Below are 24,344 nucleotides of genomic sequence, written 5' to 3' on the forward strand. Positions count from 1 at the left end.
CTGTATGCTCTATCATAAAACATTTAAAAAAATAAAAAATAAAAAATAAAAAAAACGTATAAATACTCTCCGGGAGCATGGTAACATTTAAAATAGAACGTATTTATACGGTTTTGAGAGCAAATGAGTTAATTAGGAGGACTCTGAAGCTACATTATCAACAGGCAGTCTAGTTCAGTTCCGATCTGTAATCCCATATCAGGTTTGTTTTTTCACCAGATTGAGTAAGGACCAAATTCAATGCTTCTCAATAATTTTTTGTTCTGCATCCCCACCCAAGAAGAAGAAAACATTTTAGCCTCCCCCACACACAAAAAAAAACTCTCCACAGTGACCATAAATAATAAAATTTGTCAATAAAATTGTTATTAGTTCAACTCTGCAGATCAACTAATACTCGTCTGCACTCTGACAATGAGACTGCCACTGCCACCTACTGTAGTGGATGTGCAATTACACTTTATTCTAGTATGCAAAATGAATAAATAAATAAAATGTTTTTTTTGTTTTTTTGTTTTTTTTTACCTATTTGAGAAGCACTGCATTAGACAAACAAGGCTTCCACCGTCCCACCAAATGTATCACGAAAAACCAATTATAAAGTTAAAAGCACATTAAAATGTATATTCCATCATGGTCGTTTTGATGCTCGTACTGCACATGTTCAGACGTGATTCAGGGAGACGGCAAAATTAACTTGTTGGCGCTGTGCGGTTGTAACTCACATGAAACGGATTACTCGATTGGAGTGGGAAACCGGAGAAGGTGAGATGAAATCAAACATTTTTTCCCAAACTACAAAAAGTTTCAACCTTTTTCATAGCAGCAAATGTCAGCAAATGACAGTGACAACAGCAGAGCCAGACGCTAATATATAAATTGTGGAGGATGACACAAGTGATGCTTTTCATCACAAAGACATGATTAAACATTAAATGTTGATTAATGTTCTTATCAATTACATAAACATATTTAGATGATTCAGTTGTTAGATAAATCTTCAAGAAAGATTTTAAGGATTTTATCTCGCTGAGGAAAAAGGAGAATTTGTCACACATTTTAGTTGATGAATAATATTCTAAATCTTTCACTGGCCGGGGGCATGGGGAACATATTAAAAAAAATGGTTATGTAACTTCAAACTTAAGCTATCAGATAATTATAACTGATTTCAATGACCTCTTGAAGTGAAAATAAAACTTTTCTCATTGCAGTTGTAGAGATAACTGCATCATCATACTATAATAGTGTATTTTGTAAAACCATACATAACATTTATTATTCAATTCAATTGAAGTTTGTACATCATAAGTTCAAAGTGGCTCTTTAAGTTGTGTATGACTTGACCACCGTGTCTCAGAATAATTCAGTCATGCAGACACAAACAAAGAAGACTTCCACAACTACTGTGACACAGTAACTCCAGTAATAGTCGTTTTTCGAGAATAAAAAGTATATGCTTTCAATATTGTTATATTGTCCTGTCTACCTGTGTTGATTCACCGTTTGTGTTCAAACGTCTGCTTGCTTATCACACCGCCACATAGATGCTAATCATTAAACTGCGACTAGCTTTTCCCAATATGTGTTAGCATTAAGCTAGCAGACTTAAAAGACAAACTTATGTGATTGTTTTAAATACACAACATGTAATTCTCAATATTTTATGTTTAGTTTGACAGTAAACATCTACTGGGAGTGCCATTAAACAGCTTTGAAGCCTCCCCCCGCCCCCCATAATTGTTTTCTATCTGCTCAACGACAACTCATATCTGGAAGAACTACGAATTTGGCTCTTCACTGGCTTCACCATTATGTCCAAATAGCATCTAAATATTTACTTATCATAAATATTGACCTTTGTACAACCTTGGAAAAACATTTGGAGGGTGAGCCAGCTGAGAGGCAGCACTTGAGACGCCCGTCGTTCAATCAGAGTGACCCCCGCCCTGGCAGCACCCCCACTGACCTCTCACCTGCCTTTTCACGGCCAGCTCACAGTGGGACGCGCGCAGGCCTAGCACAGCACTCATCACACAGCGAGTGTCACCTCTGCTTTGTGAACACGTCTTGGTCGCTCTGTAGCCGCTCTCAAGTGATGAGCTCACTGATTGGAAGTGAATTTGCACTCACCGGCCTGTAAACATCAATTGTAGCTGAGTGTTAGCGACAGGTCAAAACAAGCTGTGTCTAATGTGTTTGTGTGAACAGAAGAAGAATAACGTACCTCTCCGGTGGTGCATTATGTTGCCGCTTCTTAACTCAAATGAAGACAGTCCTCCAGGCAATGATCAATAATTCTTCTAAAAGTCATTTTAGAACAACAGTAAAGTAAACCTCCCAGCGACGTGGTTTCTGGGTTTTGTGGGGCTGCTTTTTCACAGTTGTTTTCTTCTTCTTTTTTTGTACAGTTATAAGTATATTTTGGTCTTAGCCTTATTCATTTTCATGTAATACCACTGTTGGCCATGAGATGGCGGCGCATTATTGTTTTACACTATGTAAATTTAATAGAAGAAGACTGTAAACAGGAAGTAGACAAACATTTTCCACTTCCAAATCATCTGAATAGTGCTTTTTAAGTCTACAGAAAGTGAGTGCTGTAGATTAATTTTATAATGTACATTTTTGGGCATGATTGTTGGTTTGTTTTGAGATAACTTTGTTAGTTTATGAAAAAAAAAAAAAACGGAATTTTGAGCCATATGTTTGTCTTATCTATTACTATTGCACTCTTTCACTAAATCATGTTTTTAAACGTGTTTGTATTCTTTTAAAAGTGTATTTGAAGACCTTAAAGGGAAACTTGACTCATTGAGCCATTTTCAGCAGTAAAAAGTTAATATTTTGTCTCTCATTAATGTGGTAACTTCGTTATTTTTCATGAACAATTATCCATCCATCCATTTTCTTGACCGCTTATTCCTCACAAGGGTCGTGGGGGGTGCTGGAGCCTATCTCAGCTGGCTTTGGGCAGTAGGTGGGGTACACCCTGGACTGGTTGCCAGCCAATCGCAGCATGTACAATTAGTACGTTTAAAAAGCAATTTTTTGTACTTGGTGTCGACTGATGATGACATCACCTGTGCTGAGGAAGTAGGTAACGACCAATCATGGCCCAGTTTACTGACCAAACCCAGAAAACAGGTAGCAAGTGGAAAAATTACTTTTTAAAAGGTATTAATTGTACATAAAAAATAATGAAGTCATCAAATTCATTCTGGACAAAATATTAGCTTTTCACTGCTGAAAATTGTTCAATGAGTCAAGTTTGCCTTTAAAAATAAGTGCCATTAAGGCTATGATTGAATAGAACAAGTATTGTTTGAAGTAAATGGCCCCAAATATTTAGTTCCGCTTCAACCTAACAATTTTTCATGTAACTTTCTGTCTCTTTGCATAGTTTTTTGTTTGATCATCTCCCACATCCCGACATCACCTTTTGGTTACCTTAAAGGTTCCTAATCCTTCAATACAATCGTGCAGACTTTTACAGATAAGCGTCTGTGAGACATAGCGTACATGAAATGTTCACAACTCTCATAACTATTACAGTACACTCCGTGCAGCACAAGGCATGGGAATTATTGCATTGAAGACTCCTTTTCTGATGTCTTCCTCCCTTTTCTGTCTCTCTTGTGTCGCTTATGCTTTAATACTTCCAGATCAGATTTTTCTGCACTCCCTTGATCACTCTTGACATGACGTTTTGCGTGATTATGAATTCCGTATCTTTTTCTTCCCACTGTTAACTTGAATTTCTCGTCCTTTCCCCCATCATGCTTTGTCACTGCAGCATGCTCTCCAGGCTTTTACGGGCACCGCTGCAGCCAATCATGCCCGCGGTGTGTTCACAGCACGGGACCATGCCACCACGTAACTGGCCACTGCGAGTGTCTGTCCGGCTACTCGGGCCCTTTGTGCAGCCAAGGCAAGTGTTCCTCTCTCTGCGTCCCTTAACTTTGTCCCTTACTGACAAATGTATTCACTGTGACACTTTTTTTTTCTTTTACTATTGGCAAATTATGACTTTCAAAAAATTTGCACTACCTGGTCAACATGGATTGCAGAAACACATTAAATGCTACAATGACAAAGCCATAAGAATGCCTTTACACACCACTGCAATTGATTTTAAATAAAAAAAAAATAGGGGTGTCAAAATTAGTGCATTCATTTTGAGTTAATTTAAAGTTCCTTTATCGCCACTAATTTTTGTAAACGTGCTATTAAAACCACCCCTTACTTGGAAAGCTTGTACTGGGGGAAATGCTGTCACAACGCACCAGACATGTCCACGTCAAAATTTAGCTGTAATAAATTTTATAATAATGCACATATTTGTGGAGACTGGGGTCAAGTTGTATTTTACAAAGTTAAAAATGTCAATATTACTTAATGTTAAAGTTTCGATAGCTATGAAAAGAAAAATGAAAGAAAAGAAAAAAAGCTGACACCATCTTATAAATGCAATCATGCCACCTAGTGGCAGAAAAAAATGACATCAACACAAATCAATATCACACTCATTTTTTACAGTAGATCTTTTTCATTTAAAGTCAATTTTATGAATTATTTTGAAATTACTGTATCAATGGCTAAAAGATACAACCATATTTCTATCAGTTTAACATTTTTTCCACTTTTATGTTAACTAGAGTATGAAACCTTAAGGGGAAAAATATTGTACATTTTATTGTACATTTAGAACAGATATAAAATTTGTGATTAATCCTGAGTTAACTATTGAAGCCATGCGATTAATTTTGATTTAAAAAGTTGACTCGCCTGATGCTCCTAAATCATAAATATTGGGACATTAACACATTCTGTTTTTCTTTTTTTTTTGTTTTCCTTAAATGCAATCAGGTGAATGGTGCAGGAATTGCAACAGTTTGTATAGTATATACACTGTTATGTCCCCATTTTTTTAACAAAAGTAATGGGGCAAATTTACAATCATAAATCAAACTTTGCAGTCAATTGTGACGCATAGGAATCAGCAGACGGTGGATTTCATCCCCAGTGATGATCTGCCGAGCCTCAACTGCAACTGTGTTAAGTTCCTGCTTGTTCTTCGGGCATTCTCTTCAATTTTGCCGTCAGCAAGGGAAATGCATGCTCAATGGGATTCAGGTCAGGTGATTGACTTTGCAATTGCAAGACATTCCACTTTTTTTGCCTTAACACAATATGCTTTGGGTTATTGTCCATCTACATTGTGAAGCGCCATCCAATGAGTTCAGAAGTATTTGGTTGAACATGAGTAGTAGTACTGCCCGAAAAAAAAAAAATCTGAATTCACCCTGCAGTCACATCCTCAATCAATACATCAGAACCATGTGGGAGGCACCCTGTTGTATCTCATACACTGTTTACCTGATTTAGATGCAAATAGTGAAACCCTCAAATTAAAGCTTCAAGTCTGCAGTTAAAGCACATCTTGTGTGTTTCATTTCAAATCTACTGCAGTGGCGTTTCGGGTCAAATGTGTAGATGTCCCAATATTTATGGACATGACTGTATATGACTGGTGACAAGTCTAAACTGTGACGCAAAGCAGGATCGTCTTCAGTTCTTTAGTATGGAAAATGAATAGATGGATGGATCGTTTTATTTTATGATAGTAAAGGTTTTATGACGGTGACGGCTTTGAATGACTGAATTTACTTTTACATTATTTGAGACCAATGTGGAAGTGTACGGGCCAATACTATGCAGAGCACCACCATTTTGAGGGTCTCCAAATTTTGGATTGTGCATTTGGTGCCTTGGTCTTCAATGGGCATTAATCTGATTTAATCCAAATCTCTTCATACCACTACTATCATGTGACATTCCTCACTTTGCTTTTGCATTATTGCAAAACATCATCGTCCAAATACTTGAACCTAACTAGTTGAGACACTTTCATATTTTAGATTTGACATCTAATAATTTTGAAACTTTTGATAAAGTACAGAAACGCTGGTAGTTTTTTTAAATTCTCTTTCATGACTTGGAGAAATGTATCATCCAATCAAAGTTTAACACAATGAAGAAAGCGGTGCGGAAGCTGTAATTTGTCTGAACGGGAATGAAACGGCGAGCAGGTGCGTGGCGACGAGGGATGACGGTGGCGAAAACAAGTCGTCGCGTCGGGCGCTTGTTTGCGTCAGCGCTCGTCCTCCGTCCTGCCAGGCAGAGCCTAATGAAGCTCTCCTGGTGTGATGAGGCTCCAATCCCCACAAGCAGCCGAACAGCGGAGCTAACCTCCTGGCATTAATGACAGCCTGCTCGAAGGAGCATGAAAGGGGTCTCGACAAGAGCGGAAAGGCTGTTGAAATGAAATCATTAAAATCAGCCCAGATAAAAAAAATAAAATAAAATAAGTATAGCAGCCACCTTATGTGATGTTGCTGAGTTATTCTCTTTATGACGGAGCTTAGATGTGCCGCGTGTCCTGTTGCTGCGGTTCCCTCATCCTGATGGTGAGGAGCATCTGGGCCTAATTTGTCCCGCTGCCCAACAATAAAGTACAATGGAGGTTTCATTGCAAGCGCTATCTTTTATTGAAGAGTGCCAGGGAACGCTGAAATATTAATTTCATGAAAAATGTATCCAGTGGTCTGTGTACATGGTCTATTTTAATACTGTGGCGCATCAGTCATTCCGCTCGGGTTGGTGAAAATGGGGCAATTGTGCCACGGGAGGCGGTGATTGACTTTTTTTTTTTTTTTTTTATCTAAGCGCATCACTTCATGTCCACTCAAATAAACACTGCCATCCTTCTCATTAGCCAATGTCATACTGCATTTTCACCGTTGCTTATTTCTGCTGAGTCGCTCCCAATATCATCAGTTTTATTTTATTACTTGTAGCATATTCTGTATCTGTGATTTCAATATGGATTTCAATATCCTATTTTGGGGAAATTTCAAACTTTCTTATAACTAATAGTCCAGTTTATAAAGTACATTTTAGTCTTTTTTTTAATTTTTTTTATCTGAGACGGATGTGCTAACTAGTGATCTTTGCAAACAAAGTGGAAGTCAAGCCAAAAAAAACTAAAAAAAAATGTTCTGGACAATAATATTTTATACGCAGCCCTGCTAGTCTAAGTATGGTATTCTGTTTAATATTGCATTAGTAGAATATTAGTTAAGCAGTAAAATCCAGTAGTTTCTATCAATATCAGAAGGCAGCCATTTTGCGATATCGACTAAAAATGACATCACAGTTACTCAGGTAACAACCAATCAGAGCTCAGATTCAGAAAACAGGTGAGCTGTGATTGGCCGTTGCCTGAGCCCTGAGCAACTGTGATGTCATCTTCAGTCAACAGCAAGTGACAAAATGGCCACCCCAAGATGGATAAAAATGGCTGGATTGTGCTGTATAAATCATATTTCAAAATGCAATATTAATCAGAATCTCATGTTTAGACTAGTGAGGTCAAATATAACATGTTATTGTCAAGAAATGTTTAAGGTTAGTTTTATTATAACCTAAAGGATTTGAATGACATTTGCTGCATGTATGCAAGGTCAATAGCTATTTTATTGTCAAATCAATTTTGCCATGATTTCAGTGACACTTTTGCCAATTTTCACATCTCTGTAGTGTCATTATTACCCAGTCACTGCATCATTTGCACAATTTCATTTGCTCAGTATTGCACACTTTATATTGCTAATGAATTAGAAAGTAGTGCCTTTTTGCAAAAGTTAGACTCTGACCCCATTTCCAGGTTTACAATTTTTGTTTGCCAGGTATGATCAGATTAGTTGTAATCTGTTTTTTGTTTTGTTTTGTTTTCAGTCTGTCCCAGCGGCAGGTATGGAAGGGCCTGCGCGGAAATTTGCCGCTGCACCAACAACGGTACCTGTAACCCCATTGATGGATCCTGCCAGTGCTTCCCTGGTTGGATCGGGCACGACTGCTCTCAGGGTATGTCCGCCCTCTATTATACTTTGGTCTCATTTACTAACTTAACCTTTTGCACCACTCTTCATCATTTGAATGTCTTCACATCTTATTTTGTCTTAAATGTTGCTTGCCACAGTCAATGTTTTTGGAGGATTGTCATTATGCGACTACTCTGTTGTAGTAGAAATAATTTCGAATAGATGTTATTAAGCTTTAGGCAATTTAGTCCGATGTGTTCATTATATTGCAAATAATAGAGTGGTTGAGCGAAGAGCTCGCAATTAATATTCTGCACGGATCTGTGTCAGCTGTCCATTTTATAGTTTGGCACGTGTGTAATCATGATATAAAAATGTCCCACCGTTGCGCCTCATGTTTGGCTTATGTCTCTGTTGTGTGCAGCATGTCCCGCGGACCGCTGGGGCCCCGATTGTCTCAACTCGTGTAACTGCCACAATGGAGCTCAATGCAGCGCCTACGATGGGGAATGTCGGTGCGGACCTGGCTGGACGGGTCTCTACTGCACGCAGCGTGAGTCCTTGAGCAAACGCACACTGTCACCTAGAGGTTGTGTGGCTGAACTGCACCAAAGGCAGACTCTAGAAACATCTGGGCAGATGCTGGAAGCTACTTTATCATTCAGATTCGAGTTGAAGGCAACATAAAAATTAATACATGTTCGAAGCAGCAGTTGTGTAGTTCATCCAAGTTAGTGTGACTCATTTGAATTTCCAGTGTACATAAATGTCATTATGTCTTCAACGGTGCCAAAATATGTTCCTTATATACTGTCATTGCTTCATAATCTACATGAAAGCATATTCTATTGCTGCAGGAAATATTTGATGTCATTCGTGTTGTCCCTTATTGTGCATGCGGCACAGACTTTGAATGCTATTGATTTTGCTGTTGCCTTGCAAAATGACCTTGGCTCTCGTCTCAACATTGTCTTCCCGTCTCTTCTCCGTTGCCAACATTTCACGCGTCCATCCCAGGCTGTCCCTCAGGCTTCTACGGCAGGGATTGTTCCGAAGTGTGTCGCTGCCAGAACGGCGCCGAGTGCGACCACATCACGGGCCTGTGTGCGTGTCGAACCGGCTTCATCGGGACCGGTTGCGAGCAGAGTTTAGTAGGCCCGCCACATTTAGCTGTGTGCAAAAAAATTGCCCAGTGGATGAGAATAAGAGGCGTGCTATAAATAATTTTTCATACAGACGCTCTCTCAGTGCTTTAATTTTGCAGTAATGCACCTCTCCACCATGCAGAGTGTCATGCCGGTACATTCGGATACGGCTGTCAGCAGCTGTGTGAGTGTCTGAACAATGCTACCTGTGACTACGTGACCGGGACATGCTACTGCAGCCTGGGATATAAAGGGATCCGCTGTGATCAAGGTGAGCAGATGAGTGAGGCTCTCTCACTGGATCATTATCAAAAACACAGTTGTGTCAAACTTATTTTCATAGCAACCACGTCGTTGGCCCGGGGTCACCATACTATGATACTATCTACCAAATCAGTTACTAAATCATCATCAATTTTTAGAGGGAAAAAAAATATCTATCTATCTATCTATCTATCTATCTATCTATCTATCTATCTATCTATCTATCTATCTATCTATCTATCTATCTATCTATCTATCTATCTATCTATCTATCTATCTATCTATCTATCTATCTATCTATCTATCTATCTATCTATCTATCTATCTATCTATCTATCTATCTATCTATCTATCTGTCTGTCTGTCTGTCCCGCTAGCTACTAGCTAGCTGCTAGCCACTAGCTAGCTAGGCAGGTGAACTTGAAGCAACCTCAGAAGTGTATATGAAACTATTATCCCTTTCAGAGCAGTTATTTTCATTAAATAACCTAAAACAAAACTACAACTAAAATTTAAAAAAAAAAAAGTTAAAGCTGCTCTCTGTAACAATTTTTCCATAAATATCTTTACAATAGCCTTTTTATTTGACCATTTACGATTGAAACATCTTCTAATTACAAGATTAACACCTTAGCCGTTCACAATGGGTACTCCTGAAAGTTCTGGCCAATAGTTTTGAGACAGAATTCAGGTTCGAATTTCCCACCCTCTCTCTGCGGATGTGATGTTATGTATGTGAAGAAGGGAAAATGCAATTTCATTTTCCGGCCACAAGTGGCAGTAGTGATTTGAAATTCAATTTTCTGTGTCACTTTAATGACATAAAATAAAAATGAAAATGATTTTCAGGAAAAAGAAAACTGAAACTACAATTTACCGTACGTTTACAAAACTGATGAAAACTAACTATAGTTATAGAGAAAATTTATGTTTTCGTCTTTGGAGTTCATTTTTAAATGCATTTATTTTAGTATTACAGCACGGCCTTTTACCGGAAGAAGGAAGGTCGAACAGTTATCTGGGAGTTTTAGTCTTTTACCTGATTACTATGTAAAAGCGACATCATCTACTGGCAGTAAATACAACTCTTTTTTTTTTTTTTTTTTTTGCAAAATATGTTTATGAAAAATATATAATCACAGTAGAACCATGTTTATTACTTCTCAACAGGAATTCACACTACAAATCCACTTGAGAAGAAAAAGAAAGGATGGAACCTACCTACCTACCTTAAAGACTTTTGAACTTCCAATGTTTTTTTTTTAAGCTTACATGCAAAAAAATATGCAAATTTTAAATTAAACAAATACTAAAACTAATAAAAACTAAAATAAAACAATTTCAAAAAACAAAACCTAAAGAAAACTAACTCTGAAAACTAAGCAAAACTAACTAAATTTAAAAAACAACATTCAAAATGGGAAAAAAATAAGCTAACTATAATGAAAATTCCAAAACTACTACAAACCTGTTTCTCAAACTAAATTTTGTAATATTACTTAATTGTTGTTTGTGGGGGTTTTTTTATCATTAACCACTACCAAATAAGCAACAATATTTGGTTAATAAATTAGTAATTAGGAAGAAAATATTTTGCAATAAACAAATTCAAAATACATTTTTATTTGATGAATCGTATTTGATCGTGACAGCCCTCTAATATGCAACACTTTACTTCTATAAACCTCTGTGGCTTTAGCAGGCCACCAAAAATGTGACAGCCGTTGCCTTAACACAAACCACTCTGCAATGTCCTGTGTATAGCATCTCTCATGATGGACGAGCTGAACCCCTACACCAAGATTAGCCCGGCCCGCGGCTCGGAGCGCCAGTCCGCAGGCGCCGTCATGGGCATCATCTTCCTCCTCCTCATCATCATGGCCATGCTCAGCCTGTTTGTGTGGTACAGACAGAGGCAGCGGGAGAAAGGACACGAGATCCAGCCTAGCGTGTCGTACACGCAAGCCATGCAGATGACCAACACTGACTATTCGCTCTCTGGTGAGAACTGCTGTGCTTCTTTTCGTCACTTGTACTCAAAAAGTAGCACACTTGTTTTTTTAATGGCACTTTATTAGGTACACCTACTCAGGTTTGTATGTTCTCCCCCATGCTTTGCGTGGGTTTTCCTCCGCTAATCCAGCATCCGGCAAAATCATGCATCTTGTTAAGATTCAATAAAGAAAAATTTACTGTTACAAGTCAATGTGTTCAGTAAGAAAAAATCTCCCAATAAAGCTCGTATACCACTGAAGGTTGAACGTTTACAAAGCTAGCTAAAGTCGATTTCTCCCCAGGGGTTGTTCAACATTCACCAACAGTTTTAATATTTTTTTTGTTGTCACAAGAAAGCTTTTAACGTGTTCAAAATTTCCTTGCGACAATAAAAAACATTAAATTATTCGGCGGACATTTAGATAGCGTTTGCCGAACGTTGCGACCTTGAACGAACCCTGACGATAAATCAACATTCACAAGCATAGCTAACATTCGCCCCTTAGTAGGATACAAGTGACGTATAAATAAACCGCTAGGGATGTTCAATATCACTTTTTTCCAGGCTGATCCCAGTATAAGTACCGATTATCAATACCACTAATACTTTTGATACATAAAATTTCCCCCCAAAAAACAATAACAGATAATTTTAAAGAAAGACCTACACGTCCCAACATGGCATTTTCCTTAAAATTGTATGAAATCAATGGCAATTTACTTTTCCATTTTATAGTTCCTGATCGTAAACAGCCACAAAAGAGTATTTGTGAGTACCAATACCTTGAAATAAAGCTTGGTATAATCCTAATACCAATAACTGGTAACGGTACTTGCCCGACTCTAATATTAATTCATGGTTGTTTTGCCTTTTATTTTAGCACAAACCTAACCTATAAAACCAAAACATTTATGTATAATAAATCTAATATTGTTTATTGTAATACAGATTAATTGAGTGCTTGTATTTGGTAAAAAATAAAAATAAAAAATACAAGGGAAGAGGACCTTGAAAAAATGATCACACATTATCTCGTTTACTCCCAGCCATTTTTACAGAAGCAATCCCCTTCACTTCCGGCTGTTTTACTGGATTTTGACTGATTTTGCAGGTCCCACAGAATATTGTGTTCTGTTGCTATAAAAACATGGAACCTACCAAAAGAAAGATTAAAGTCTCTTCTTTCATCAGGAAAAAAAAAGTACAGTATATGTTTCTGTTTTGCAACAATTAGCATTAGAATATAGCTACGTTTTATCAATATTCACATTCCTGGTGAAAACACTGGCAAAAAGAGCTTGTTGCAACATGGCCCTAGCTGATCTCTAATACTCTGCTGCCACCTGTTGGCCATTTTTTCACTATTCACAAATCTATTTTGAATTCTGAGTAATTGAACATGGCCCTGGTTGATCGCCTTTGCTCTGCTGCCACCTGCTGGCTGTTTGTGTAAAATTGACAATTTCTTCAACTGTTCTTCGCAGTTGAGAGGCTGCATCAAAGCCTTGTATGCTCTAGCATTTAAAAAAAAACAAAAAACGTATAAATACGTCTTTGGGACACTTAAAATAGAACGTATTTATACGTTTTTGTGAGCAAATGAGTTAAATTACAAAAAAAAAAAAGAAAATTATTCAGCCCTAAAAAGCACCATAGAAAATTGATGTATCGATAACGTCAGTGTGACCAGTGAGTTCCTCGACTGATTTGATGAGGAAAAAAGAATCTGTCATACTGTATATAACTGTCTACATGTATAAATGATTTCTGAAATGGTCAGAGTGTGGCAGCACCGTGGCCATAAAGACGAGCGCAGCTGAGGTCAACCACAATCCAAGCAGCAGCAGCAGTAGCGGCAGCGGCAGCAGCAGCAGCGGCGGCCAGTGCTTCTCCAACCCCAGCTACCACACCGTGGCCCAGTGCAACGTCGTATCAACCATCTCCAGCAACCTGGACGCCACTCTGACCCTCAAAGTACGCTCGCACGCCACACAAGTTGCACTCAGATCAAAAAAACAACCCGTGTTCTTTCTCCCCCCTCGCAGTCGAGCACTCTGAAAAGCCGAAACGCTTCCGAATGGAGAGCCTACTGCAACCTCAACGAACTGGGTGAGTTTTCCTCTCTCTCATTCCCCACGAATAAGCTCATCCATCATGACTTTGCGACGCCGCCCCAAGGGCAGAGACGTGCGTGTCTTTAGCGGGCCCGCGCTGGCGGCCTGGCCTCCCTGCTGTGAATGAAGATGAACCACAGGCTCCTTGTTGGAAAAAAAAAACCCTTTGCTCTCATTTTCATTTGATATGCGTCGTAGAAGAAGAGCGGTGCGGTGTTGAGGAGAACACGGGTCAAGAAAGAACTCGTTAGTATGCCTTCTCACCCCGTGTCGGATTCCTCTGCGATGGCTTACGCCAGGTCAGCTGCTGCACTCTGGAGGAATGTGGATTAAGAGAAACATCCATAATTGCTGAAATAGTTTCATGTCCACAGGAGAATAATACATTTTAGATAGAATATATTGAATATACAAATCATGTTCCCCTCTGTACTCTCTTTGGGCTCAAGTTTAATTTTATTTTAGACAGTATATGAAAATGTACTCGTTATATGCTCATGTGGAAATAACCAATGTGCTAACCAAGCACTTGCTATGCTAATCTGTTTTATTGTCTGGTGTATGTTTGACAAAACAGTAGGGCTGGGTTTAAAAAATCAAATAATATCGAATCGATTTTCCTTTTTGGGCCCAATATCGATTCATAAAATCATGTATTATTTAAATATCCTTTTTCCCCATAAATTCTTAAGAAAATAGAATATTAAAGGCCCTTTTTTTATCTTATTTTCGTGAAATTTACTGTTTTACATGAATTTAAAAGTATTTTCTTACATTTATGAAAGACCTCTTATTGCACTCTAAGACAATTCAGAAGATTTTAAGTTCATAGTTGCAATTATTAAAGTAGAATTATGAAAATATTTGCTGATGTCAATGTTGGTATAACACTTAAGCGATTAGAACAGGTGTTACTTTTATTAATAAACTAAATCATTTGGCCAGTTACTGCCTCCGCAAAATTTACTTTGGAATTTAATATTTGTGGAGTTTTTTTTTAATCATGTCCTTGACATTTAAGAAGAATTGAGGTTCCATAATTAATCAATATCGGATTGAACTGAAGTGAATCGAATCGGGCAAAAATCGAATCAATTATGGAAATTAGAATCCATACTCAGCCCTAAAAAAACAGTAAATATAATCTAATCATCAAAGCCACTTTTTATGGTTAGTTTAGCTAGAAGTACTGATTGATAGGCAAAAAAGTATTGTCACAAAAGAAGTACTGATATATCAAAAAAGTAAAGACTCTGAAACGTACTTAATGAGTACAAGAGTAAAAAAATGAAAATGTTTTTCCCCACACTCAGTTTTACACCCTTTATAACTTGACACAATGGGAAAACAATCTTCCCACACAAAATAGTTTCCCGCTTTTAATGTGTTACATGTTTTTGTTTTTTGTTTTTTTTAAACCAATGCTAATTTACCTCGATTAACTTTTATGCGAGCAAAACAATGTGTTCCCAATTCCATTGTTTATCAAATCTGAAGTGACAAACAAAAAACGCTACATTAGTGACAGTTATTAGATGGAAAATGTGGTTGGAAGCTGGCGGTTTTTTAGGCTGTCACAATGCAAAATGCATTCGCCACGTGTTAGTCTTATAAGACCGATATCATCTAACAATTCTCCCAATCTGTTGCCATCCTCATTAGTGCTCCCTGGTTCACATTTATTCATGTGACTGCTGTCCCTGTTTTGTTTTGGGTTTTTTCCCTCGGCCTTAAAATGTCCGCCGGATCTCACCCAATCAAGATTTGAACCGCAGTCTATTTGTGTCTTGCTTTTTTTTCCCCCCGCATTGTCAGCCATGGACGTTGGAAAAAGTAATGAGCCTGTTTTGACAAAGTAGAATGTACGGATATCTGTTTTCAAATGTAGGGAGAAAAAGTAAGCGGTCAGAAAACATACTCAAGATGAGTAAAGGGAACTAAAGACATCAAAGGTCTTGTCTTGATCCGAACTTTTAAGGTGGCTGGCTATGAATTCTAATTTAGTTTTCTGTTCTAAGGTGCATTTTTGAGGTTGAAACTGAAAAATTAGAAAATGTGGCAAGTTTTGAAAACAACAAATGCTGAAAACGGTCAACTGTGAAAACAGATGGCATGAACATTCCGTCAGCATGCGTGACTACGTCACAACAAAAACAAAGGATCACTGCGCTCTTGCAGTTTTTTGTGCATATAACATTTATTTATTTATTTTTTCAGTGAGTGAGCATGTACTGCTTGTAAAGGTCAAATTCAATGTTACCGAAGGGTACTCAAATGTCACTTTGGAATAAAGTAGTTCTTGTACATCAAGGTGGAGGCAAAAAAATGGGGAAAAAGATGGCTGATTTTTTTTCACAGATTATATTGTCATTAATTACTGTTAAGTCATAATAATTGTTTTTACCGTAGTCAATTTTTTTTTTGTTTTTTTTTACCGTACTCTACCCTTTTATTGGTCGAAACATTAGCTACTACAACTACTGGGTAATGTATATTTTTCAATTACCTATACCGGGGGTGTCCAAACTTTTTCATTTGAGGGCCACATGCAGAAAATCAGAAGGACGCAAGGGCCACATAATGTTATAAAGAGAAATTGTGTTTAGTCCTAAAAATTGTACAAATAATTTATTTGTGCTTTTGCATATTTAGAAAAATGCTACAGTATATAAAACAATTATTAATATGGCAGTAGGGTTATTAGAGTTTTGGAATTTTTCATTTTAGTTAGTTTTTATTAGTTTTCAGGGTGGTTCTGTAAGTTTGTAGTAGTTTAGTTATTTTAAAAATGCTTAGTTTTAGTTTAGTTTGTTATTTTCAGTATTATTATTTTATTATGTGTATTACTTGTGCGCAATATTAAAAAAAAACACCATGGGAGCAACGTCATCTGAAGGTGCTTTTCTATTGGCTGCTGCAGATGACGTCACTTCTGTGTGACACACTTTCAAACGTCATTGTTCTGGTTTATATCAAAATAAATCGACTAAAAAAATCACATTTAAAATCATCCCCAAAGGCTCGTGTATTAAATTAATTACGAAAGACTAAAATTAAGGTCACGTTTTCTATAATTATGGTTAGTTTTAGTTAGATTTGTAAACATAAAATGTAGTTTGTTAGTTTTTGTTTTTTAAAAAGCATTTTCGTTTTTTTTTATTTTGTTAATGAAATTGTTTTTGGAATTTTAGTTTTAGTTATTTCATTAGTTTTAGTAAACTAAAAATTAATGGCAGCTTTCGACACCCTCCCTTCTTACTTTGACCATCTCCAAACATTTTTGTTTTTGTTAATTTATTTGAACTGAGTCAAATGCCATTTTTAGCATATGCCGCGGGCCACTGAAAAATGGACGGCGGGCCGCAAATGGCCCCCGGGCCGTAGTTTGGACACAGCTGATCTATACTGTACCGATGACGTATCCGTCGTATCGTGTCTGGCAGAGCAATTTAAGTCTTCATCTAAATGGCAGAAGGTACAATTAACTTGTGCAAATTGAGACGAGATGTAGACTTGTGACATTTTTGTTCAGTGGTGCTTTGTGCTTTTTCTCTATGAAGATATATGCGCTTTGTGATTTCGTCTGTGTCACTCCATGTGCCTTAGAATGAATGCTCTCGCTGATGGAGGGGCCTGTGAAGAGTCTCTTCTCCGTGATTTTGAAAATATCCCATCTTGACCTCTGTTGACTGGAGGAGGTTATGGGCGTGTGATAACTTGCAATTTACAAAGTATTCCCATTGAAATATATTCTGAAAAAGGAGTACTACATTGTGCCAAAACAAAAAGTTAAAAAGTTGAGTAAATTATGCAACGTCTGACTTTCATGTTTTGACATTTTGTAGCAGATGTTCAACAGGGGGAGACGCAGGCTCTGAGAGGCTCCAGAAAAGGTAAATAATTCATTTGCAGCATCATCGCACGTGTGTATGTGTGAGTGTGCCTGTGTGTCTTGTTTAACTTTTCCTGGCACTAATAATTAAGACCTGTCCTTCAAAGTTGAAAATGTTCTAAACAGTAATAGGTTCTTTGTCCCTCTACTTGTCTAATACCAGTATTCTGATTAATATTGCGTCTGTTTTTATCACTGTTATATATATATATATATATATATATATATATATATATATATATATATATATATATATATATATATATATATATATATATATATATATATATACATATATATATACATATATATATATATATATAACTGGATAGCTGATAGGCCAAGACTTTCGAGATTGTGAGGCCACCGCCATATTTTTCTCAGCATACGATCCAGTACATTTACAGTATCAAAATTGGAGAATATTTGAGATAGTACTTAGCAAAAATGTTTTATGGTGTTTTAAATTTATTAAACAAACAAGAGGACTTCTGTCCACATACCGCCACTTGTTAATTTTTGTATTTATTTATTAATTTTTTTACTTGTTAAAAAATAGTGAGTATACTAACTGCCTACGAGTGTATATGTCTCATCTGTACGTATCCCGTATAGTTTATACAGTAGTCTGCTCGCGAGGTGGGAGTAACAACATGGCCGCTCTGTGACTTCATCGGCTTGCACTGGCATGTATGGGCTATCGGCTATCCAGTCATATATACAGGTCAGTGGTTTTTGTCTATCTCAGGGCTGCCATTTTGTCTTTTGCTTCCACTTGCTGTCGTTCAGTTGAAAATGACATCATAGTGGCTCAGGTCATGACTGGGTTTGGTCATGTGACGTTCGCAAGATGAGCCTTTAGGCAGTGATGTCATTTTCAGTCGATAGCAAGTGTCATTATAAAATAAAAAAATGGCCGCCCGAGATAGATAAAAACAAGAGGATTTTTTTTCTGTTTAATTCATATTCCTCAATCACAGTATTACTCAGAATATTGTGTTTACTTTGGACTAATGAGGGCACATTTTTGACTTGACTTCCACTTCAATTTGACCAAATGGTTCCTATGACCACTTGAGTGCAACACCAACCGCAATCTTCTCATATCTCTATGATTTCTGTGGAAATCTTTTTGAAGAAGGTCATGATGAGCTGCAGTTTTATCCCAGTGGTAATTGCCCGACGCATTATTTGGTCTCCCACACTGTGCGGCCGCTGGTGGCTGCCAGAGACCCAAGGGTGTGACGAGTGGTCTGAAGTAGCCTTTACTGTGGTCCATAATGAGGCCTCAGTCTGACTGATGAGACTGTTATGGATGAGATGAGTCATCCGCTCGCTCCTCTTTCGAGCCAGATTACTTTACGTCGTCATTATTCAGCCGAGGCAGAACAAGTGTAACTTTTTAAAGAAGGCCAAGCCGTTTTATTACTCTTCTGCTCGTACCGCTACGCACCAGCGACCATCGCTTTATCCTTGCTGTGACTGAATGTGCTCGTCTCCCCGCTGTGGCAGATTACATCAAGGGCTCCATGTGCAACAACACCGAGAACCCCTACGCCACAATCAGGGACCCGCCGGGGCTGGCGTGCAAGCACACCGAGAGCAGCTACGTGGAGATGAAGTCCCCCTCCCACCGCGAAGTGCCCTTTGGGGGCACCGCCACCCTCCTGGGGGGCACCAGAGGGAACATCTACGACGTTGGTGAGAACCCCAAAACTAACAAATAAATGAAACTGAAATTGGACAAGGTGGCACGGTGGATGACTGGTTAGCACATCCGCCTCCCAGTACTAAGGACGCAAGATCGAGTCCAGGCTCCGGCCTTCCTGGGTGGAGTTTGCATGTTCTCCCCGTGCCTGCGTGGGTCTTCTCCGGGTACTCCGGTCTCCTCCCACATTCCAAAGACATGCATGGCAGGTTAATTGGGTACTCCGAATTGTCCCTAGGTGTGCTTGTGCGGGTGAGTAGTTGTTCGTCTCTGTGTGCCCTGCGATTGGCTGGCAACCAGTACAGGGTGTACCCTGCCTACCAGCTGGGATAGGCTCCAGCACCCCCGAGACCCTTGTGAGGAGTAAGTGGTTAGAAAATGGATGGATGGATGGAAATTGGACAAACATTTTCGGTAATGAAATAAAATGAAAATGAGAGTGCTTTTAAAAGGACGCCAACTAAATGAAGTTACATTTTATGTTTATAAAACTAATTAAAACTAAAATGTCAATTCATTTTCGTAAATGAGCTTTTGGAGGGGTTGTTATTTTGAAGGAAGATCAAAGAGTTGTTTGGGAATTGTAGGTTACTTTATTAAACAATATGTAGTGACCTATTTTTTTTTACAATCAACAAATATATAGAAAAAACTGAAGCTAACACTAAAACTAATTTTTAAAAGTATCTAAAAAGAAGCATTTATTTTAAAAAATGAATAAACCCATTCTAAAGGCTAATTAGAACTAACTGACTTAAATTGTATTTATTTTACTCTTATTCTGTGTTTATGGATTTATTTATTTTTTTATTTTATTCAAATTGACACACTGGAGAACTAGTTGACTGTTTGGGTAATACCGGTAATCTAGTCAAATATTCCAAATAACTGTCGTGAGAGATCATCATTTCACTTAATTGGTAACAAAATTATGAATTACAACAAATAACGTATCTTCGGCAGAACAATTAAATGCTTTTTCATGGCGAAAGGTACAATTACCATCCTTTTTTTTAATCAAAAATTTGCCACATTGCATAGATAGATGTCTGTGCAAAACAATGTACTGTTCCAATATCTTATGGAATGTCTGGTTTTCCAAGATTGCATGGTCTTTTTCTATTTTGTTTTGCTTGTTGGCAAATACTTTTGGTGCATTACCACCACCTTCTGGCCACCAGTGGTAATTCACTAAAAGCATTTCCCAGCCACCAAAATTAAGTTTTGGGGGATTTTGGGTGCCAGTCCAAGCTTTAATTTTAAGTCGCACCTGAACCAAACTTTTTTTTTTTTTTTTTTTTATGTGACTTATAGTCGTTAAAATACAGTATGTCATTTCTGTTATGCCATGAAATTTTTCAACTGTAAATTACAAGCCTTGGCTCAAAAAGGTTTTGGGAAACACTGGTGTAATAAATATTTTACTGACTGCCCTTTTCTCCCTCCAGCAATCGCCGAGCCCACAGTGAGTGTTTTGCAAGGGCCCAACGGGATGGCCACCGGCTTCTCCCAGAACCCGTACGACCTCTCCCGCGCCGGCCACATCTCCGCCCACTATGACATTCTGCCCATGCGCCACAGCCCCACGCACACTCCCCCGCCGCCGCACCCGGAGAGCCCCAGCTCCCTCCTCTAAGAGGGTCCGACCCGGCGCTGGAAACACTCCCGTCAGTTTTCATACAGCCCCTTTTGTCTTCATGTGGTCAACAAGGACGTGACAGCCACAGCTCTTTTGGACCCGAAAGGAAAAAGGAAAAGAGGAAAGCCCACACACCAGCAATCATTCGCCTATTTTATTTTACAGAATCCCCCCCCGGACTGCTTCCTGGATCTTTATGGACGCTGTGGAGCGGAAGGTGGATCGACAAGAGGGAGCTCAGGCTGCCACGCTTGCATCGGAAGGATAAGTTATTTACAGGGACAGAGTCGTCCTTCACTTGAGTTTATAGAAGGGCAAAACGGTGTTGACGTGAGTAACGGTTGTGCCAGCCTCGGTTAAGAGTGTACAGCAGTTTGGATTTATGATGTACAGCAGGGGTGGGAAAGATTTTGCGCTCAAGGGCCACATTTGAGTTCAAAATGGCCAGAAAGAAAAATGTTTTAAAGGGAGTTTGCAGTTTTCAAAACAAACAAACAAAAAAACTACTTTTGTTGGATTTATCAAAATAGCCAGTATGACTGGTCAGTGTGAAAAAAAATCAGCTGTCTCTGCCAACATCTTGTGCCTGTAATTTGATACATAATCCAAAAAAAAAAAAAAACACCCAAGAAACAACAAACAAACAGAAGGCATGACTTAAGGTGAAGTCAAACTAAAACATTTCTTGACAATAAATATATGTGACCTCACTAGTCTGATTAATATTACATTTTTGGAATATGAGTTATCCCGCAAAATCAAGCTGTTTTTAACCATCTCGGCAACGACCAATCACAGCTCACCTATTTTCTGAAGCTGAACTGTGATTGGCTGTTACCTGCGACTGAGCAACTGTGATGTCATTTTCATTCGACAGCAAGTGGCAAAATGGACGTCTTCTGATATTGATAAAAACTGCTGAATTTTGCTGCTTAACTCATATTCCACAAATGCAATATACCGTATTTAGACTAGTGGGGCTGCATAAAACGAATTGGTTTTTTTGGGGGGGGGGTTTTGTTGACTTCCACTTTAAAGGGATACTTTACTCATTGATCCATTTTCAGCAGTAAAAAGTTCATATTTTGTCTATAATTAATGTGGTAACTTCATTACATTTCATGCACAATTCAAATTAGAGGCTGTTTTTATGTTTTGTTTGTTTTTCACACATCATATTTATCATGTAATACTGTCAAGCCATGTTGGTTGTTTTAAAAAATATGACAACTGTTTGTTTGTTTTTTTAATTATTTTTTAAATTGCAACTCCCCTTTAAGGTTTGTATCAAATATGTAAATACTGTAGTACCTGTGACCCTAATGAAGTCAAGCAGTATAGAAAATGGGTCAGTCCATTTAATTGTATTATTTAAATTAACCAATTATGTAATAAGATAAAGAATAGAATGGTTATTTTACTCATTTTAAAATATATATTAAAAAGGTAAGATATATATTTAAGTTTTCAGTGGGCCAAATTAAAGAATGAAGCCCTACTTTGCCCACCCCTGACGTACAGGCATCACACGGCAGACGTAGATGAGATGACGAGCAGTATAAACATGACAGACATGACCTAATTGATTTATTTATTTATTTTTTTCTAAAGCATGGATACAAAATGTCGTCAGTCGCAGTCGGTCCTTTTCTGTGCCGTAATGAGCACACAGCGAAGAGATGCGGGGTCAAAGTGAAGAGCTTCATTTGTGTTGCAGTTGTAAATGAGGTTGTGATATTCAGGTCAGCAGAGTTTATGCGCTGACTGCATCAAAAACACGTCTCAACTTTTTGGATTTGCTCCTCATTAACGAACTGACTCGATCTCGTGTTGTTGTTTTTTCTATGTGCCGCAACTTTTCTTGCAAATGTCTGTACAGGGTGTCAAGGAGGGATGGTTTTGACCTTTATGTTTGGTATTTATACGGCTAATTTCTTTATTTATTCATTTATATTATTAGTGATGGTGAGTTTAATCCGTGTGACATAAGAATTACATTTAAAAAAAAAAGATGAGCATGAACACATAAAGGGTACCCACTGATGTATATAACACCAACACATCAAATTTATCTTCTTGTGAGATGTAATTTTGTGAAGCGTTTTAAAATGAAAGTCTCTCTTGTTCTCTCTCTCTTTCTCTCGCTCTCAGACTGTAAATTCAATTTTAGATTTTACCAACAAAAAAAAAAGCTTTTATCTGACCAATTCAAAACCCGCACATATCGTGTGTTGTTACATGTGGAAAAAAGAAAAATCATCAGTTTGCATTAAAAAAAAAAAAGTCATTTGTTATCAGAATTGATTTATTGACTTTGTCACTTGCATTACGGCCTCTGCGGAAGCAATAACATATTGACAATCATTACCCAGACTGCATTTCATCTGTACTGGACATAACAGGATGCACCTTACTTTAACTTCAATTTCACATGACTGTTCTCTCTATATAGAGATTTATTTTCTAATCGCTTGGTGTCTTATTGATGCTGTTTCATGTTTTGGCACATTTCAGATTAAAAGCATTTTGTGTCATTGCAGCCGTGTTTCAGTCAGGTTAATAATATCCAATGTATAGTATGTATTTGGAGGGTTAGTCATGTCAAGTGGATTTGTCCTCAACCATTGCTGTTCACATTCTTAGTAGGGCTGGGCGATTATGGGGTCTATTTTGACTGATATTGAAATCACGATTAATAATGGGAAAAAAAAAAAATCATATTACTCAGAAATATTGATTTCAAAACCTTAACTTTATTCGACTACCAAATAAACATCCCAAAAAATAAATGAGTATCAAGTAAAATACAAAATAAATATTTGCTGTCCCTGCTGTGCGTGTCTTGGCCTGTTGGGGTCAGTGTGGTGCGGTGCATGCGTAGAGATAGGCACTAATGAACGAATGAATGAATACAATTTTATTTAGATCAGAGAGAGAAAAAAAAGCCACACACAGGTCCATCATAAAAAAGAAAAGACAAAGGCCGAAAAGGCATATGCTGAAGCTCATGCTTATTTATGCCTACCCTTTTTACAAGATCAGACACACATAAATGATTAGAAAATGAACAAAACAAGATCCAAACATCAACTTACATTCTCATATCTTTCAATAACTTTACTTCTAAACAAACGTTTAAAATTCAAAATTGTCTGACACCCTTTCAAGTCATCACCAATAAGATTCCATACCTGCATGCGACTTTTAGAAATACATTGATCTTTTAATTTTGTTTTAGATTTTATTCTGTCAAAATGTTGTTTAGAAAAAGTTCAATGTCTGTCCCATTGAAAATGAATGGGAAAAGTTGATATTAATCGTTAAATTGTGCAAAAATTGTAATGTGGAATCAGACGATATATACCCTATGAAGCGTCAATTTTTTAATCTAGTTGAAATTTGAACAGTATAAATCGGAAGTATTATGTGGGAGTTGTTAAGCGGCAAAAAAAAAAGTGTGAAGAATAAAAATCACAATAACATATGGGAATGCTTCAGCATTCCCACAATACATAAACTGGTCAAAACAAAAAACAAAAAAAGCTCAAGATAACAATCCCATCTGTGGAGAAAACAGCTCGGTGATGATGAGTGAGCACAGACTGCACCTCCGTGTGGACCCTCACGGAGTCTGTTTTTGACAGTTTGGTATGAGTGTTGTCAATTTGTACACCTCTGGCAGCAGATAGTGCTCCTCGTG

At 37.7% G+C, this 24,344-nt stretch overlaps 1 protein-coding gene across 4 annotated transcripts in view; it reads left to right on the top strand.

Moving 5' to 3' along the window:
• megf11 (multiple EGF-like-domains 11) overlaps positions 1-23,143 on the top strand; it is a 138,780-nt gene extending 115,637 nt beyond the window's left edge. For 2 of the 4 annotated variants that reach the window (XM_077516748.1, XM_077516747.1), the window contains 11 exons: positions 3,797-3,931; positions 7,801-7,929; positions 8,311-8,439; positions 8,904-9,032; positions 9,174-9,302; positions 11,060-11,296; positions 13,072-13,265; positions 13,337-13,400; positions 17,251-17,298; positions 18,810-18,998; positions 20,454-23,143. In XM_077516748.1, coding sequence (XP_077372874.1) covers positions 3,797-3,931; positions 7,801-7,929; positions 8,311-8,439; positions 8,904-9,032; positions 9,174-9,302; positions 11,060-11,296; positions 13,072-13,265; positions 13,337-13,400; positions 17,251-17,298; positions 18,810-18,998; positions 20,454-20,641 — 1,571 coding nt within the window. In that variant the 3' untranslated portion in view covers positions 20,642-23,143. Of the gene's footprint in view, positions 1-3,796; positions 3,932-7,800; positions 7,930-8,310; positions 8,440-8,903; positions 9,303-11,059; positions 11,297-13,071; positions 13,266-13,336; positions 13,401-17,250; positions 17,299-18,809; positions 18,999-20,453 lie in introns of those variants that run through there. The other 2 variants (XM_077516749.1, XM_077516750.1) reach the window with 2 other exon arrangements.
• Positions 23,144-24,344: the final 1,201 nt, after the last annotated feature.

This window comes from Festucalex cinctus, chromosome 3 (assembly GCF_051991245.1).
Source record: "Festucalex cinctus isolate MCC-2025b chromosome 3, RoL_Fcin_1.0, whole genome shotgun sequence".
NCBI lineage: Eukaryota > Metazoa > Chordata > Actinopteri > Syngnathiformes > Syngnathidae > Festucalex > Festucalex cinctus.